Source organism: Tribolium madens, unplaced genomic scaffold, assembly GCF_015345945.1.
Source record: "Tribolium madens isolate multiple individuals breed KSU strain unplaced genomic scaffold, Tmad_KSU_1.1 Scaffold_1;HRSCAF=32;Tcas5.2_LG8, whole genome shotgun sequence".
Classification (NCBI taxonomy): Eukaryota; Metazoa; Arthropoda; class Insecta; order Coleoptera; family Tenebrionidae; genus Tribolium; species Tribolium madens.
Window position 1 is genome coordinate 10,400,648 of NW_025400984.1, and position 15,325 is coordinate 10,415,972.

Below are 15,325 nucleotides of genomic sequence, written 5' to 3' on the forward strand. Positions count from 1 at the left end.
TCAAAATTCACAGGTTTGAAGTCAGAATTTCGAGCCTTAAAYTTGGAATTCTGGAAAATAAAATTTGATGATTTTAAAGACTGAATTTTSAAAATAATACTCGGAATTTCAAGACAGAATATGAAAATTCACAGATTTTCCGAATATTCAGTTCCAAAAATATTCCAAAATTAGAAACAAAACAAAAGTCTGAAATTCCAAAAAATAATCAGTATTTCAGGACACTACGTCAAAATTCACAGATATGAAGTCACAATTTCAAATTTAAGTTAAAATTCCGAAATTTGATGTTTTTGAAAAGTGAATAGAGTCAAAATGCAAACTTTAAACCCTTCGAAATTTTTATAAATAAAATTTTTTTAACATTTTTTCCATGTTCCTGGTATCTTACCTTATATGGCATTTTTCTCTGGGGCGTGAGTTCTGGCGCACCCTGTATTGCTTATTCCTACAGGTTTTAAGAGTAATAAATATTTTTTTGGCCCTTGGAAAATCCAAACGCCACTTTTAACCTTTACCGAAATGCAAAAAATTAACAAAAAAAAGTCTAAAACTTGTTGTCGGCGCTAATGCTAATAATTCGGATCGTTAATTCGTCTCGTGTCTGTCGAAGCGCATCGCTCTCGTATATCGTAGTAAGATAATTGAGCATTTGCACGATTATAAAGTTGCTGTTGAGGCTGATTTGAGTCTGTAAGCGGTAGGTCAAGTTGGGCACGACGAAGAGTGGCAGGTGGGAGCCCTAGTGGCCATCAGGCCGGAAAGTCTGACGACGATATCGAAAGATACGCCGCTTTATCGCATCAGCTGTGTCCTCACTCAACCACAAAAACAAATTTTATTTCCATACATACACACCGACATAATAAATTTATTAGCAACGGCACAAATATTCTACAAATCATGAAATGGACATTAAGCGAGACGAATCCGTCTTTACAAACAGACCACCTACACTGTCGACACCTTTAACAAAGCGAAAATTTTCATTTAAAAATCCCTCAGTACGCCACTGGCGGCGACCATCAAATAAATTACCGAAAAACCGACGAAATGACATGTCGTGATGGGTTATTTATTGATATGCTGCCAGCGTTTGTTCAACTTTTCAATTCTATATTTTTCATAGTCGGCCATGAATAAACCATCACGTGTCGTAGCTTCACACAGACAAAAAACAAGCCGAAACATATTTTCGGCAACACGAGCGACATATTTATCTGGAAATTATAACGGGATTTTCATACCCGAATTTCATTATACAGGGTGTACCAGCGAGGTGAAAAAGCCCATTACTGACCTTTAAATGGTGAAATTAAAAAAAAATTATAAGACATTGATAAATACTAATCTAGTCCATCGCATAAAATTATTTTCAACTATACAGCGTGTCTCAAAAATAAGTTACAATACAAACTTGTGTTTTTTTTTTTAAATAAAGCGTTTTTAGATGTGGATTTTTGTGACAATGTATTTAAGCTAAACTTTTATTGGTCGATTTTGCGACGTTTTTTTTTGACAAAAACATGCACTTTTTGAAAATTTAGTACACAAAAACTAAGAAATCTAGAAATATTATTTTTTTACTACTGCATAGAAGAAGGTACAAGCTATAAGGTTGTAACATTTTTTTACTGTGTCGCATTTGCAAAGATAAAAAAATGAAGGCGTTTGTTAAAAGTTCAATAACTTAAAAAAATTAAATTTATTGTTTTTGCATTTAAAAGATTATTAAATTGTCTTTCTAAAATTATTTACATTTAGGTGTTTATAATTAATAACTAAAAAGATATTTAACGTTAAACATAAAAAAAAAACTATTGTTTCAGTAGCCAAAAAGTGCACAGTTGCACAAGAGATGGAAGAAATATCATTTAATAATCACATTTGTGTTAAACTGAATCCATTATTCTTTATTTTTACAATAAAATAATTCGAATTTTAGTATTTATAACGACTTTTACAATCTCTGGATAAATCATAAAAGCCATAGTATCAACAATGCTCAGATATTGATAATCATTGTTGCTACAATTAATATTGAATGTTAAATATCTTTTCATTTATCAATTCTAGACATTAAAAGTTATTTTTTTTAGATAGACAATTTATCAATCTATTAGATGCAAAAATAAAAAATGGGGTGTTCCATTTAAATTTTTTAAGTTATTTAACTTTCAACAAAATTCTTAATTTGTTAATCTTTACAAATGCAAAACACTAAAAAATTGCTACAGCTTTATATTCTGTACTTTTCTCTTTGCAGAAGTAAGAAAAAATTTGTTCTAGCTGTCTTAATTTTTGTGTAATAAATTTTTAAAAAGTGCATTCGTCAAAAAAAACATCTTATTTCTAAAACTAAGCGAAATCGACTAATACAAGTTTAGCGTAAAAACATTGTTTTAAAAAGCTACATCCAAAAATGCAAAGAAACATAGAGTGTTTCATTTAAAAAAACCCAAGTTAGTATCATAGCTTATTTTTGGGACACGCTGTATGGTCGAAATTGATTTTAGGTGATGCACTAGATTAGTATCTATCAATGTCGTATTCAATTTTTTTAAATTTTACCATTAAATGGCCTTTTCCAACTCGCTAGGACACCCTGTATTAGAGCACTCGTGCACCGGTCTCGTGCATATTTTGCATAAAATCGGTCGGAATGTGTAAACACACTCGGAAGATTACCCCAACAAAAACGACTACCTCAAACTAGCCGAAAAAATAAAGACGTAAATCTTCCATTCATCGGATTGTTACACTTGTTAGCGACTAATGACACGGAATTTTTGGGTGGAAAATGTCAAAATGTCCGATGACAAAGGAGATTTTCGACCGAAATCGCATTCATGACGATTAACGACCATTAAGACCGACCGCATGGAAAATTATAATGGCATTAAGTGGCATTGTTGGATTTGTGTGTACCAAGGAACGAACAAACAATGCAAATAAGGGGGTTCCACATTCAAAATAATCTCATTTCACAACGGAATGCTATGTAGGGAGCCGAAAATACCAATGCTACCACCGATTGTGATTCTTTAAAACAATCCCATAAAATCAAAAATATACAGGGTGTCCGAAAAAGAAACATTAAAAAATTGGTAGGGCGATTCCTTGGGTCAAGATAGGAAAAAAAGTTCCTATGGACATAAGTCCGGAAATGCCTCCTAAAGAAGCTAGAGCGATAATTTCATAATTAATCTAAAAAATCACCCCCGACAACTTTTAACGTTTTTCTTAGGACACCCTGTATATCTTACTTGAAATTGTTTAGCTAGAAACGGGAACCAAAAACTGTAAACAAAAATGTCAATGTCAATAATGATGACGTCATTACTTAAAACCAATGACGTCATAAGTGTTGGAAAAATGATTCCATAAGAATATGAATTTTGTGCGTTATTTTATGTTCACCCTGTATTTTTAAACAAAAACACAATTTCACTTTCACATCCATTGTTCATATTTGTACCCAACCATGAGTAATTTATAGGGCAAGTCCGGGAATTATGGACCACACTTTAAAACACCTAACTTATAGGGTAATTCCGGGAAAGCTGAATCAAATTTTGAAAAACCATAAATGTTTTCTTCATATATAAAAATAGAAATACATTCTTTTAAATTCATAAAAAATGATGTCAATTTTTCCCGGATTTACCCTAAATCATTTTCAAAAGTATGGATTTTGACGTTTTAATAATTTGTATAAATTTTACCTACTTAACTGTGATTCACTTTTACAGGGTGTTAAACCACCGTTCAGTCGTCTTATGGAAAATACAGGGTGTTTCAAAAATCGCGCCCCAGAGAAAAATGCCAAGTAAGATAAGACACCAGGAACATGAAAAAATGTAAAAAAATCTATTGACTGAATAATTATGGAAAAAAAATGGTCAAATATCAAAATTTTTTGCCCGAACACCCTGTATCACCCAAAAAACGGTGGTACCACGCTACGGTACCACTAAATCAAGCTAACAAGCCCGTGCAAGTTTCCTGCCGTCTTAATTAAATTATCGTTTCTTGCTCCGTATTGTTTCCTTTCGTGATGAAATTTTGCATATAATTGCTCTCCAAACTTCCCGTCACCAAACACAAAAAAAAACGAAATTAATTAAAACTGAAGCAGCGAAATAAAAACTTAAATAAATTAGTTTTCCGTCCGAAATTAAAAATGACAGTTTCAATTATCCGTCCAGAAAAAGAATAATAAATCAATTTGTATAACACAAGAAAGGTATTTCCGCAACAATCACTAATGAGCAGACCACCTATATCAAGGTCACACTACCTGTCAAATTTTCCACATTGTCAAATTACGACATAACCTCAAACGCAGTCGGCGCCGACTTCTGACCAAAAGCCGGCTCTCTAATCACGCCAGAGCCGAATTGTAATTATTTGCGATGGGTCGGGGATTTGTTTGCTTTAGGACAGGGCCGAATAACAACGATTTAGCGCCTGATTGGGGCTTTTAACAAAAAAAACTCCGATCATGGTAGCTTATGGATGACAGATAAATGTCATTTTTTGACATTTCTAGTGTCATTTTGCTACGCGGCCACTTGATATTTATTCGCTATCGTTGCGATTAAATTAAATTGACTAATCAGCGCGTTCCGACTGTCTCTTTTTTCCTTCATCGTCTCGGTGTTTTGATTTTTTTGCTCTCTTGAAACCAGTTCCTGAATACCACACATCCATCGGTGCAATAATTTTCGCAATGAGCTTATCTCGCAGATAGCGAGAGTGAGTTTCAGGTAGGTAGTGGGCCCCTGATGAAGGTGCACCACCCGCGTTCGGCCTTGAAATCGTCCGTCGTCGCAATGCGAAGAATTCGCCGAGTTCATCGAGCAAGCCGCGATAAAAACAAAAGTGACATAACAAAAGTCAAATGAGACGTCATCCCTCAGGCGTACCACACCGACCGAAAATCCCCAACAATAGGGGGATTTCACTATTGTGACCGGTTATTTATTGCTTGTCACATTAACGAGGAATTTGAGAAATGTCATTAGTGTGGGCGGTCTTTCTACCAGCGTTACCAACACAATAGAATCAAAATCACTCACCACGTTGACGAAGTCTTGGAATGTAATCGCCGGTGTTGTGGCACTCCTGGCTTTCTCTAAAAGGATTTCGCGTTTTCCGGTGCTGACACGGTGGCGAAATTCCGGATCGGACATGGCTGAAATCAAGTCGGCCCAGGGGATTTCCCCGAAACCCTCCGGGTCGTACTGCCAACCCAACGCGATTAAAATCATTTCAAACGTGATTCTAGAGTATGGAAACTGCATTTTTCACCACATTGGAAAAAAGCAATTGCCATACTCATCCACTCTGTATACCTTGTCGAAAAACTGGCGCCATTGCTGCAATTAAACGTTTTGTTTGTGTTTTTTGTTGCGTGTGAAAGGGGCTTACGTCTCGTAAAAGTGTTCGTTTAAGTTCGGCTTCGTCCGATTCGCTCCCCAGATCCGTATCATAGTGATCCGGAAACGAGGCCAAAGATCCGGTGATTGTCGCTATGTGTCCGGGTTCGATCCCGGATTCGGATGATTGGGCATGAGGGAGGATCTGGGTGGTAGAGGGCGACACTCGATGAGGCCATGCCGAGTGTGACAGCATAATACCGGAAACTGCATCGACCGGTTTGCGTCTCGACTAATTTACTAAAAATCACAAATATAAAAAAAAATCCGCGCATTTTTACAACTATTATTATTACTACTATTATTATTGTTACAGGTGAGTGACCAGAATCGTTGTCGCCAACTTCCTAACACTAAAACTGAAAAAATGGACGAATTTTCCGCACAAATTCACGCACAATTAACAAAAACGCCTGAAAAATACTGAAAAAATAAAAGAAAAACACGCCGCACGTTCTGCACTCCTGCAATTTTCACTTTTCCTCCAACTCAACTCCAAATTCCCCTATCGTGAAAATTCATCCCCTCTCGGTTTCATTGATTTTAAATCAAGTCGACCGGAGAAAACTAGGGTGGTTTTGGGGGAAATTAGGGTGAAAAATTTGACGGGCGACTGGCATGAATCACGAAACGGTGCGTGTCTAGACTGATTTATCGGAAAATCGATTTTATTGTTGACAAACAAGAGAAATTTTTGATTTTTCTGTTGTTTGGGGATTTTTTGTTTGTCAAGTTTGTTGATTTATGGGCGTCAATAATTGTTTTTTAGTCGTAATTATGCAATTTTGGTTGTATTTCACTCAAATATTGCGATTAAACACAATGAGGAACAAAGAAGAGCCGCTACAAAGCGATTTGTTCTAATAATTTAGGGATTTGTTGTTGTCAAGTTTGTTGATAGTGTCAAATGACGTGAATGTCAAATTACTCAATTTTTAATTGTAATTATGCAATTTTAGCTGTAATTCGCCCAAAAATTGCGATTAAACACCATGAATATCGTCGAGGAACGCACTTATGAGATTACAAGCAAATTAGAGAAGGTGAGTGACTCGAAACCGTGATATAACCTAATCTTGTCTTTAGGAGAAATCCAACCTCACTTTACTGACAGAACGACTGAAAAAGAGCTCTCATATCACGAAAGGCATTGATACGATTTTAAATTCGTTTGAGGAGCGTCTCTCACGACTCGAGGACACTATTTTGCCTGTCTACAATGATACAGAAAATTTGCAAAAGTCACAAATTAGTATCCTTGAAACGTATCAAGAATCAATTTTGAATGTTTTTCTTTGACTCAAATTATTAGATATTGACCAAACTCTTACATTTCTCGACGATGTCATTAGCTATTACAACGTTTCAAGTGAAGTGGAGAGCGTAATTGAGAAAGGACCGGGCGAAAGTGGAATTGATTTAGACGATTATATTCACTCCTTGAATCGACTTGCAAAAGCACAAAAATACTTCGAGAAACACATCCCCCAAAGCGTAGAACTCGAAAACGTCGTAAGTCAATCATTTTTTGAGGTTAGAAAAACGCAAAAACGTTTTTTAGACCACTTTATTTCACAAAGGTAGCGACAAACTCAACTCTGAGTTTAAAACAGTTTTGGATAAGTATAACACTCCTATGCTTCCGGTCATTCTTCTCGATTTGATCAATTTCGAGAATTCCGATAACCGCGAAAAGGTCCCACCAGTTCAAATCCCCGAACATACTAAATCCTATTTGATCAAAATCGCCAACTGGTTACTTGATAACGGCCGTGATGAATATTTAACAGTTTATGGTAAAGTCCGTGGGGCTGTTTTACAACGGTCTTTGACAATGTTACGCAACCATCAGAAGAGCGTCAGTGGGGGTAGTGTCCATGGTGTTGCTAGTTCCCCAATGCTGGTAAGTTGGTACTATTGTACCAACCTGAGAAAAAATAAATTTCTAGCGCCCTAAGTTCCAAAATCGCCATGAAGCTAGTCGCAAACCGTCGACGCGCCGCCTCCACCACGCCTTCGAACGCAAAGCCAATCGAATGTTTCTAAAAGCGTCACAAACACTCGAACATTCGACGGGTTTGACACTTGGCACACGACGTGCCTCCTCCCATTTACTTGACCCCGCCTATAACGGGGAGGAGTTTGATAACGAGCAAGAATTGGAGAATTATCTAGTGTGCGTGATTGCTCTACATAAACTAATGCAAATTGAGCAGGCCTTGATTAAGGGGATTATCGCACCGAGACATCAACCACGTGTTTTCGAATTGATAGTCAGGGAGGCTATGGATACTATTGTTCAAGATGGCGAGGTTTGTGTCATGTGACTCAAACCTCAAACCTCAAACAAGGCTGACTCGATTTTTTCAGAATATAGTTTCACGTGCAAAGAAATGCATAAGTCGACATGATTTTGGCACAGTATTGGTGGTTTTTCCGATTTTGAAACAATTGCGTTCGTTGAAACCCGAGTTTGAACGAACGGTGGAAGAGTGCGATTTGAATGTCAAGTCGAAATTTGACGCCATTTTGGGGATGTTACATTCGACGGTGAGAGGTGACTTGATTGTGTCATTTCGTGTTATTTGATTGGTTGCTAGGGAGCGAAAGCACTCGAGGATTTTATCGAGAGTTTACGATCGGATTCGGTGACACAGTTGCCTAGCGACGGGACTGTACACGAACTCACAAGCAACGTGATTATGTTTTTGGAACAGTTGCTCGACTATACGGATACTATAGGTATGGTTTTGGTCCAGGATGTCAGTTATGCGAAACAATTGGACCGTTTGAAGGCCAGTGATACCAACAAAGCCCTTCTAGGCCTCTATATCAGTAACATTTGCGATTAAATTCAAGTCAAGTTGTTTTTTTTTCTCAATTTTAGAGAAGGTTTTAGTACAGTTGAATCACACTTTGATTAGTAAGAGTGAACAGTATAGTGATCCAGCCTTGAAAGCAATTTTTCGTTTAAATAACAACAATTATGTCTTAAAGTCACTACAGCGGAGCACTTTGTTGGAATTATATTTAATTTCCGAGCCGAAATGTGAGGAATATTATCACAATTCGATTCAAGAACACAAAAAAGCTTATTCGCAAAGTTGGGGTAAACTCTTGAATTATATCTGGTGTGATGACTCGCCTGTTAATCTTTTGCACGGAGATAAGCTCCGGGATAAGGACAGGGCCGTAATTAAGGAGAAATTTGCCGTGAGTTTTTTTTTTTTTTATTTTCAAACTCGAAAAGTGATTTTTTTTCCAGGGTTTTAATAAGGAAATTGAGGATATCGCCAAAGTGCAACGCGGATATTCGATTCCGGATGTTGAGCTGCGCGAGAGTATTAAAAGGGATAATAAAGAGCTGATTATTCCGAAATATAATTCGTTTTATAACATGTAAGAGATGTGAGGTGTGAAAAAATCAAGTTGAGGGTTTTTGCAGGTATGCAGGGGTTCAGTTTACGAAAAATCCGGAAAAGTACATTAAGCATAAGCCTGATGAGGTGTCGGCGGTTATTGACCGATTTTTTGATGTGGCTGCTTGAAAAAAAAAATCATTGTTATTTATGTAATCGTAAGTTGAATAAATATACAAATTTGAAAGTGTTTAAAGTTTATTGAGATCAAAGAAACTTACAAGACTAAAATATTTGTTGTTTCTTTAGTAAAAAAGTAAAAATATCTGTAAAAGTTTATCGCTACAATTGGCGATTTTTAATTGTTTTGGTGGTTTTTTATTTAATTTACGATACAGACCAATCATTATAAAAGAATCAAGCTGTACAGGATCCAGAAAAGTAACAGCGGTCCAGGGTAAATGTGAAAAAAAATTAAGAAAATAAAATTGAGACGGTAAAGTAGATTCCTGTAATTTATGACGTTTCTATGAAACATAGGCGACTCGTTAACTAAACAAAAAAGTGAAATAAAAAGATATCCTCTGGAAAAATGCAAATTGTCAAATTTCAAAAATAAAATTAAGACAGTATAGTAGATTCTTGTAATTTGCATTTGCAAAAATCCAAACGATCAAAATATTAAAGTAAAATTAACACGGTAAGGTAGATTCCTGTAATTTGCTGCCAGACATGGGCGATTCCTTAAGTAAACAAAAGAGGAGGAATAAAAAATATCTACTGGGTAAATTTAGAAAAATCTGAAATGCCAAATTTTAATAATTAAATTAGGACGGTAAAGTAAATGCCTGTAATTTGAATTTGAAAAATTGAAATGATTAAAATTTTTAAAATAAAATTAAGAGCACCCTGACGTTTCTGTCTGACATTAGCGACTCGTTAAGTAAACAAAAAAGATGAAATGAAATAATCTTTGAGGGTTTCAAAATCAAAATTTAAAAATAAAATAAAGACGGTAAATTATATTCCTGTAATTTGCGCTGACGCTTTTGTCACACATGGGCGACTCGTTAAATAGACAAAAAAGTGTCTCGTTAAATAAACAAAAGCGTTGAAATAAAAAATATAAAATACCCTCTTTATGGTGAATTTGGTAAAATCCAAATAATCAAATTTTGAAAATAAATAGAACGGTAAAGTAAATTCCTGTAATTTATGACGTTTCTGTGATACATAGGCGACTCGTTAACTAATCAAAACAGTGAAATAAAAAAATAAAATACAAATTGTCAAATTTCAAAAATAAAATTTAGACGCTAAAATACATTCTTGTAATTTGCATTTAACAAACCCCAAATAATCAAAAATAAAATTAAGACGGTAAGGTAGATTCCTGTAATTTGTGCTGACGTTTCAATCAGACATAGACAACTCGTTAAATAGACAAAAGAAGTAAAATACATCTCCCTTTCTGGTCAATCCGAAAAAATAAATAGTCAAATTTTTATTTAATTTCGTTACAGACATGATTTTAAAAAACAATCAAACACTACAATTTTTTCAATTTCACGGTGACACAAGCTGTATTGGCCTCACCAACTTCGCTTCTAATTTATTCGTTTTGTGCTTCCTTGTCAATTCCACTCTTACCAACGTAAAAATTTCCAACACCATAAAACTTTCCGGCTCTTTGACAGTCTTTGGAAATTTCACAAAAATCTTCCACATCTTCTTGGCATTTTCCTCATCGGCCGACCTTCTTATTTTAATTTCCTCACTTTTCCACGTCACGTTCTCCCCAAAATTCTAACAAACAAAACATTATACAGGGTGTTTTTTGCTACAGGCTATTACTAAATAATTATAAAAAACCATATACAGGATCATCAGTATCATTAAAATGTCAAATTTGACATGTCAAATGTCAAAAGTTTTTGACATATAAAATTTTTTAAACAAATTTTTCAAAAAAAAACTTACATTGGTGTAAATCCTGACAACACTCCCCGTCTTGACCACAATAACATCAATGGACCTCTCCTTCGTATCCACAACCACAGCATCTTCAACCACCGGTTGATTCCTCTCGACAAAATGCGCTAAAAACAAGTCACAACTCGCCTCCCCAGCCCGCTTTGCGTGATATTTCTGTCTATTACACGTTTCTGCAACCGTTGCGACTTCCTCAGACACCCACATGGGTTTCTCTCTGTAATTTAAACTAGCCGCGAGCAATCTATGTACCATTATATCAGCATATCGACGTATGGGGGACGTAAAATGGGTGTAGATGGGTATACTAAGGGCATAATGACTGAAATCGAGGTCCTCCTCAAGGGCCCCGGCACAAAAATACCGCGCCCTTTTCATAGGCTTGGCCAATAAGTGGTTGAGGACGATCATACGGGCCTTTCCCCAGTAGTCTTCACTGATGTACTTGTTGAGGGAGGACTGGATGCCCCCCGAAGTGGAAATGTCGATGTGGAGGCCGAGAGTCTCGAGGTTTCTTTGAAGTTCGGTCATCATGGTCGGCTTGGGGGCCTCGTGTAATCTAAATAGGCAAATTTAAATTAAAAGTACCACGATAAAGTAGATATATATATTATTATATATATTCTTTAAAATTAAGTCGGTAAAGTAGATTTCTGTAATTTCTATGAAACGTAAATAAAAGTGAGCGGCAAAATTATGCAATAATGTTATTAAAAAACTGAAATCATTTTGTTTTGACAAAAATGCTCAAACATCAATTTACTTTTTAAAAAATACACTTTTTGGCTTTTGAGTAATGACGTCATCGACATTTTTCTTAAATAGAAACCCCTATTTTTTTAGACAACAACACCAAAATATTAATTACATAAAAATTTCGAAAAAAAAATGCAAAAAGTGGAATAATATCAAACAGTTTTAAATCAAGTTGAGAATTTTGTATTTAACAAAAAAAATGACCTGTTCGAGCATTTTTGTCAAAATAAAATATTTTCAATTTTCGAACAATCGAAAAAATCAAATTTTAAAAATTAAATTAAAACAGTAAAGTAGATTCCTGTAATTTATGACGTTTCTATGAAACATAGGCGACTCGTTAACTAAACAAAAAAGTGAAAAAAAATCCTCCGGTAAAATACAAATTGTCAAATTTTGAAAATTAAATTAAGACAGTAAAGTAGATTCTTGTAATTTGTATTTGAAAGATTCCAAATGATCAAAATCTTAAAATAAAATTAAGACGGTAAGGTAGATTCCTATAATTTGCGCTGACGTTTTTATCAGACATAAGTGACTCGTTAAATAGACAAAAGAAGTAAATTAAAAAAAACTCCCTTTGTGGTAAATCCGGAAAAATCCAAATAATCAAATTTTGGAAATTGCGCTGACTCTTCTGTCTGACATAGGCGACTCGTTAAATAAACAAAAGGGGTAAAATAAATATACTTCCTTTGTGATAAAAGACGGTAAAGTGGGTCCCGGTAATTTATTGACGTTTCTGTCAAACATGGGCGACTCGTTAAGTAAACAAAAGAAGAGGATGAATTTAGAAAAATCAAAATTGTCAAATTTTTAAAATTAAATTAAGACGGTAAAGTAGTGTCCTGTAATTTGTGTTGACGTTTCGATCAAAGACGACTCGTTAAGTAAAGAAAAAGGATGAAATAAGAAATATAAAAACACGCACTGTTGTACATTTAGAAAAATCGAAAAAATCAAATAAAAATTAAATTAAGACAGTAAAGTAGATTCCTGTAATTTATGACGTTTCTATAAAACATAGGCGACTCGTTAACTAAACAAAAAAGTGAATTAAAAAAATGTCCTCTTTATGGTAAATCTGGTAAAATACAAATTGTCAAATTTTGAAAATAAAATTAAAACGGTAAAACAGATTCTTGTAATTTGCATTTGAAAAATTCCAAATGATCAAAATTTTAAAATAGAATTAAGACGGTAAGGTAGATTGCTGTAATTTGCCTTTGTGGCAAATCCTGAAAAATCCAAATAATCAAATTCTGGGAATTGCGACATAGGCGACTCGTTAAATAAACAAAAGGGATAAAAATAAGTGGCAAAAAACGGTAAAGTGAGTCCCTGTAATTTATTGACATTTCTGTCAGACATGGACGACTCGTTAAGTAAACAAAAGAGGATGAATTTAAAAAAATCGAAATTGTCAAATTTTAAAAATTAAATTAGAACGGTAAAGTAGTTTCCTGTAAAAAAAATCACCTCAAAAAGGCCAAATCTGGATAGGCCTCATTGATCCACTTCGCCACCGTCATATTAGCCAAAAGCATAAATTCCTCGATCAATCTATGAGCCGGTTTATTCTCACAAATAAAAAATTCCTTCGGCTCACCAGTGGCTGGATCCAAAGCAAACCCAATTTTAATTTGATCGATTTTCAAAGCCCCATTTTGTCTCCGTTTCTCCCTCAAACACACGGCGATTTTTTGCAAATCATTGACTCGTTTCGTGAGATCAACGGAAGTAAACCCGTTGTGAATTTCCGGAAGTTCATCCTCAAACTTCCGGTATGGATCATCAATCATCATTTGTGCATGTTCATAGGCGAGTTGTACACACGAATTGATCACCGATCGTGTTATCCTAAAGTTGACAATGTCCCCAGTTGGTGTCAACTCCCAAAAAACACTAAAAGTGAGTTTATCCTCCCCCGGAAGTAGGGAACAATGGAGACACAACTCCACCGGAAGCATGTGATACACATTATCGACCATGTAAATCGTCGTTGCTTTATTTTTGACAATTTCATCCAATCGTGTTTTTTCGGGTAGGAAATAAGAAGCGTCGGAAATGTGAACACCGACTTCGAAATTCCCATTGGTCAACTCCTTGCACGATAATGCGTCATCTAAATCACGCGCTGTGATTGGATCAATTGTGAAAACACACTCCTTTCGCAAATCCTCGCGATTCTGTAATTCCCCCGTGGAAATTTCGCAATTTTTCGGTAAAAACTCCCTGATATCGTCGCCGAATGGTGTTGGATCGAGGCAAAACTCGCGCAAAATCGCCAAAGATTCGACTTTAAGGTCACCATTCAAGCCTAAATTTTCGGTAATTGTGCCTAGGGCATATTTAACGTCCTTCCATTCCGTTATTTTTACGATAAAAAGAATGTCTTGGTAGAGTTGGGGCTTGGTTTGGAAGCCACTAGGCCAACTTATTTTCGGTATTTTTATTTTAGGGATGCGTTTGTCGCGGGGGGTGAAGAGGGCGTACTCTTTGTTCTTCTCGAGGGGCTCCAGGAAACCAACAGCGGTCCGGGGGTGAATCTGGAAAATCAAATCAAATGGTCAAATTTGAAAATAAAATTAAGACGGTAAAGTAGGTCCCTGTAATTGGCTGACGTTTCTGTCAGACATGGGCGACTCGTTAACTAAACAAAATAGGATGAATAAAAAATATAAAAATACACTTTGGGTAAATTAAAAAAAAAACGAAATTGTTAAATTTTAAAAATTAATTTAGAATTAAAATTATTAAAATAAAATTAAGAGGGTAAGTAGAACAGTGTAATTTGCTGACGTTTGTTGAGTAAAAATCGTGCAAAACAGTTTAAAACGTCAATTTTTGGTAAAATCTTACTATAAAATGAAAACGAAAATAATGCTTTGTTCTGTTTTTATTTTTTATTTCTTAAAAGCAACAAAAAAGGTAAAAACACAAAAAAAAACCAAATTATTTTATTTTCATTAAAATCCAACAAAAAAATATTTTTATCTCAAAAACATGCTTAAACGCTTGAAAAAAAGCAAAAACAATGTAATTTTTGACCTGGAAATTTGGTAATTTTTTTACTTGTTAGGGCAAAATTTTGCAATAAACAATCCATTTCTGAGAGAAAACTTTTTTTCAACGCTTAAAAAAGGCAAAAATTGAGCGACTTTTTGGCTTTATGGAAAAAAATTTTGCTTAAAAATAAGGTAAAAAATGAGCGAAATATTCCAAATTTGAGCAGAAACTTGAGAATAATAAAATAAGTTGATACAATAAATTAAAACGACAAAAGTAATATTAATTTTGGAATTGTTTTGGTTTATTTGTTGACAAAATTTTGTCAAAAAACTGAATTTCTAGCTCATAAACGTTTTTAAACGGTCGAAAAAAGCAAATTTTCAACTTAATTTAGTGACTTTTTAACAAACATTTTGGTCTAATTTGGTGATTTTTGTATTTATTTTGACGATATATTTTCCAAAAAGTAATAAATCGTGCAAAACCATTTAAAACAACGTTAATTTCTACTTAGTTTCGTAATTTTTCTACGCATTTTAACAAAATTTTACTAAAAAAGTTTTTAACTAAAAAAATTAAAAGTCAAGAAAAACTTGATGTGTTTTTATTAAAAAAATGCATTGTTAATTTGTTTAATTGTTTTGTTTGACAGTTGTGTTTTTAATTTTTATTTCTTAAAAATAACCAAAAAAGTTAAAAATCCCCTTTTTGTATTTTCCAACGTTCATAATTTTCAAATTTTCAGCTTTTTTTTCGTCGACTTTT

The 15,325-nt window shown here is 34.6% G+C and overlaps 3 protein-coding genes across 6 annotated transcripts in view; 1 reads left to right on the plus strand and 2 right to left on the minus strand.

The window, feature by feature from the left end:
* LOC123003607 (protein rhomboid-like) overlaps positions 1 to 6,038 on the minus strand; it is a 45,558-nt gene extending 39,520 nt beyond the window's left edge. Inside the window, exons 1-4 of one of the 2 annotated variants that reach the window (XM_044396475.1) lie at positions 5,741 to 6,038; positions 5,434 to 5,681; positions 5,358 to 5,381; positions 5,082 to 5,246 (exon numbers count right to left, since the gene is read on the minus strand). In XM_044396475.1, the coding sequence (XP_044252410.1) occupies positions 5,082 to 5,246; positions 5,358 to 5,381; positions 5,434 to 5,637 (393 nt within the window). In that variant the 5' untranslated portion in view covers positions 5,638 to 5,681; positions 5,741 to 6,038. Of the gene's footprint in view, positions 1 to 5,081; positions 5,247 to 5,357; positions 5,382 to 5,433; positions 5,682 to 5,737 lie in introns of both variants that reach the window. The other variant, XM_044396474.1, reaches the window with a different exon arrangement.
* Positions 1 to 9,047, plus strand: part of LOC123003606 (exocyst complex component 7) — a 49,506-nt gene extending 40,459 nt beyond the window's left edge. The window contains exons 1-11 of one of the 3 annotated variants that reach the window (XM_044396472.1): positions 5,440 to 5,757; positions 6,401 to 6,484; positions 6,528 to 6,693; positions 6,754 to 6,953; positions 7,003 to 7,344; positions 7,391 to 7,753; positions 7,812 to 7,991; positions 8,042 to 8,276; positions 8,329 to 8,654; positions 8,707 to 8,840; positions 8,887 to 9,047. In XM_044396472.1, coding sequence (XP_044252407.1) covers positions 6,434 to 6,484; positions 6,528 to 6,693; positions 6,754 to 6,953; positions 7,003 to 7,344; positions 7,391 to 7,753; positions 7,812 to 7,991; positions 8,042 to 8,276; positions 8,329 to 8,654; positions 8,707 to 8,840; positions 8,887 to 8,989 — 2,100 coding nt within the window. In that variant the 5' untranslated portion in view covers positions 5,440 to 5,757; positions 6,401 to 6,433 and the 3' untranslated portion in view covers positions 8,990 to 9,047. Of the gene's footprint in view, positions 1 to 5,439; positions 5,758 to 6,269; positions 6,485 to 6,527; positions 6,694 to 6,753; positions 6,954 to 7,002; positions 7,345 to 7,390; positions 7,754 to 7,811; positions 7,992 to 8,041; positions 8,277 to 8,328; positions 8,655 to 8,706; positions 8,841 to 8,886 lie in introns of those variants that run through there. The other 2 variants (XM_044396473.1, XM_044396471.1) reach the window with 2 other exon arrangements.
* A 1,242-nt stretch (positions 9,048 to 10,289) lies between these two features.
* Positions 10,290 to 15,325, minus strand: part of LOC123003605 (DIS3-like exonuclease 2) — a 6,960-nt gene continuing 1,924 nt past the window's right edge. The window contains exons 2-4 of the mRNA XM_044396470.1: positions 13,028 to 14,097; positions 10,781 to 11,351; positions 10,290 to 10,606 (exon numbers count right to left, since the gene is read on the minus strand). Coding sequence (XP_044252405.1) covers positions 10,367 to 10,606; positions 10,781 to 11,351; positions 13,028 to 14,097 — 1,881 coding nt within the window. The 3' untranslated portion in view covers positions 10,290 to 10,366. The remainder of the gene's footprint in view (positions 10,607 to 10,780; positions 11,352 to 13,027; positions 14,098 to 15,325) is intronic.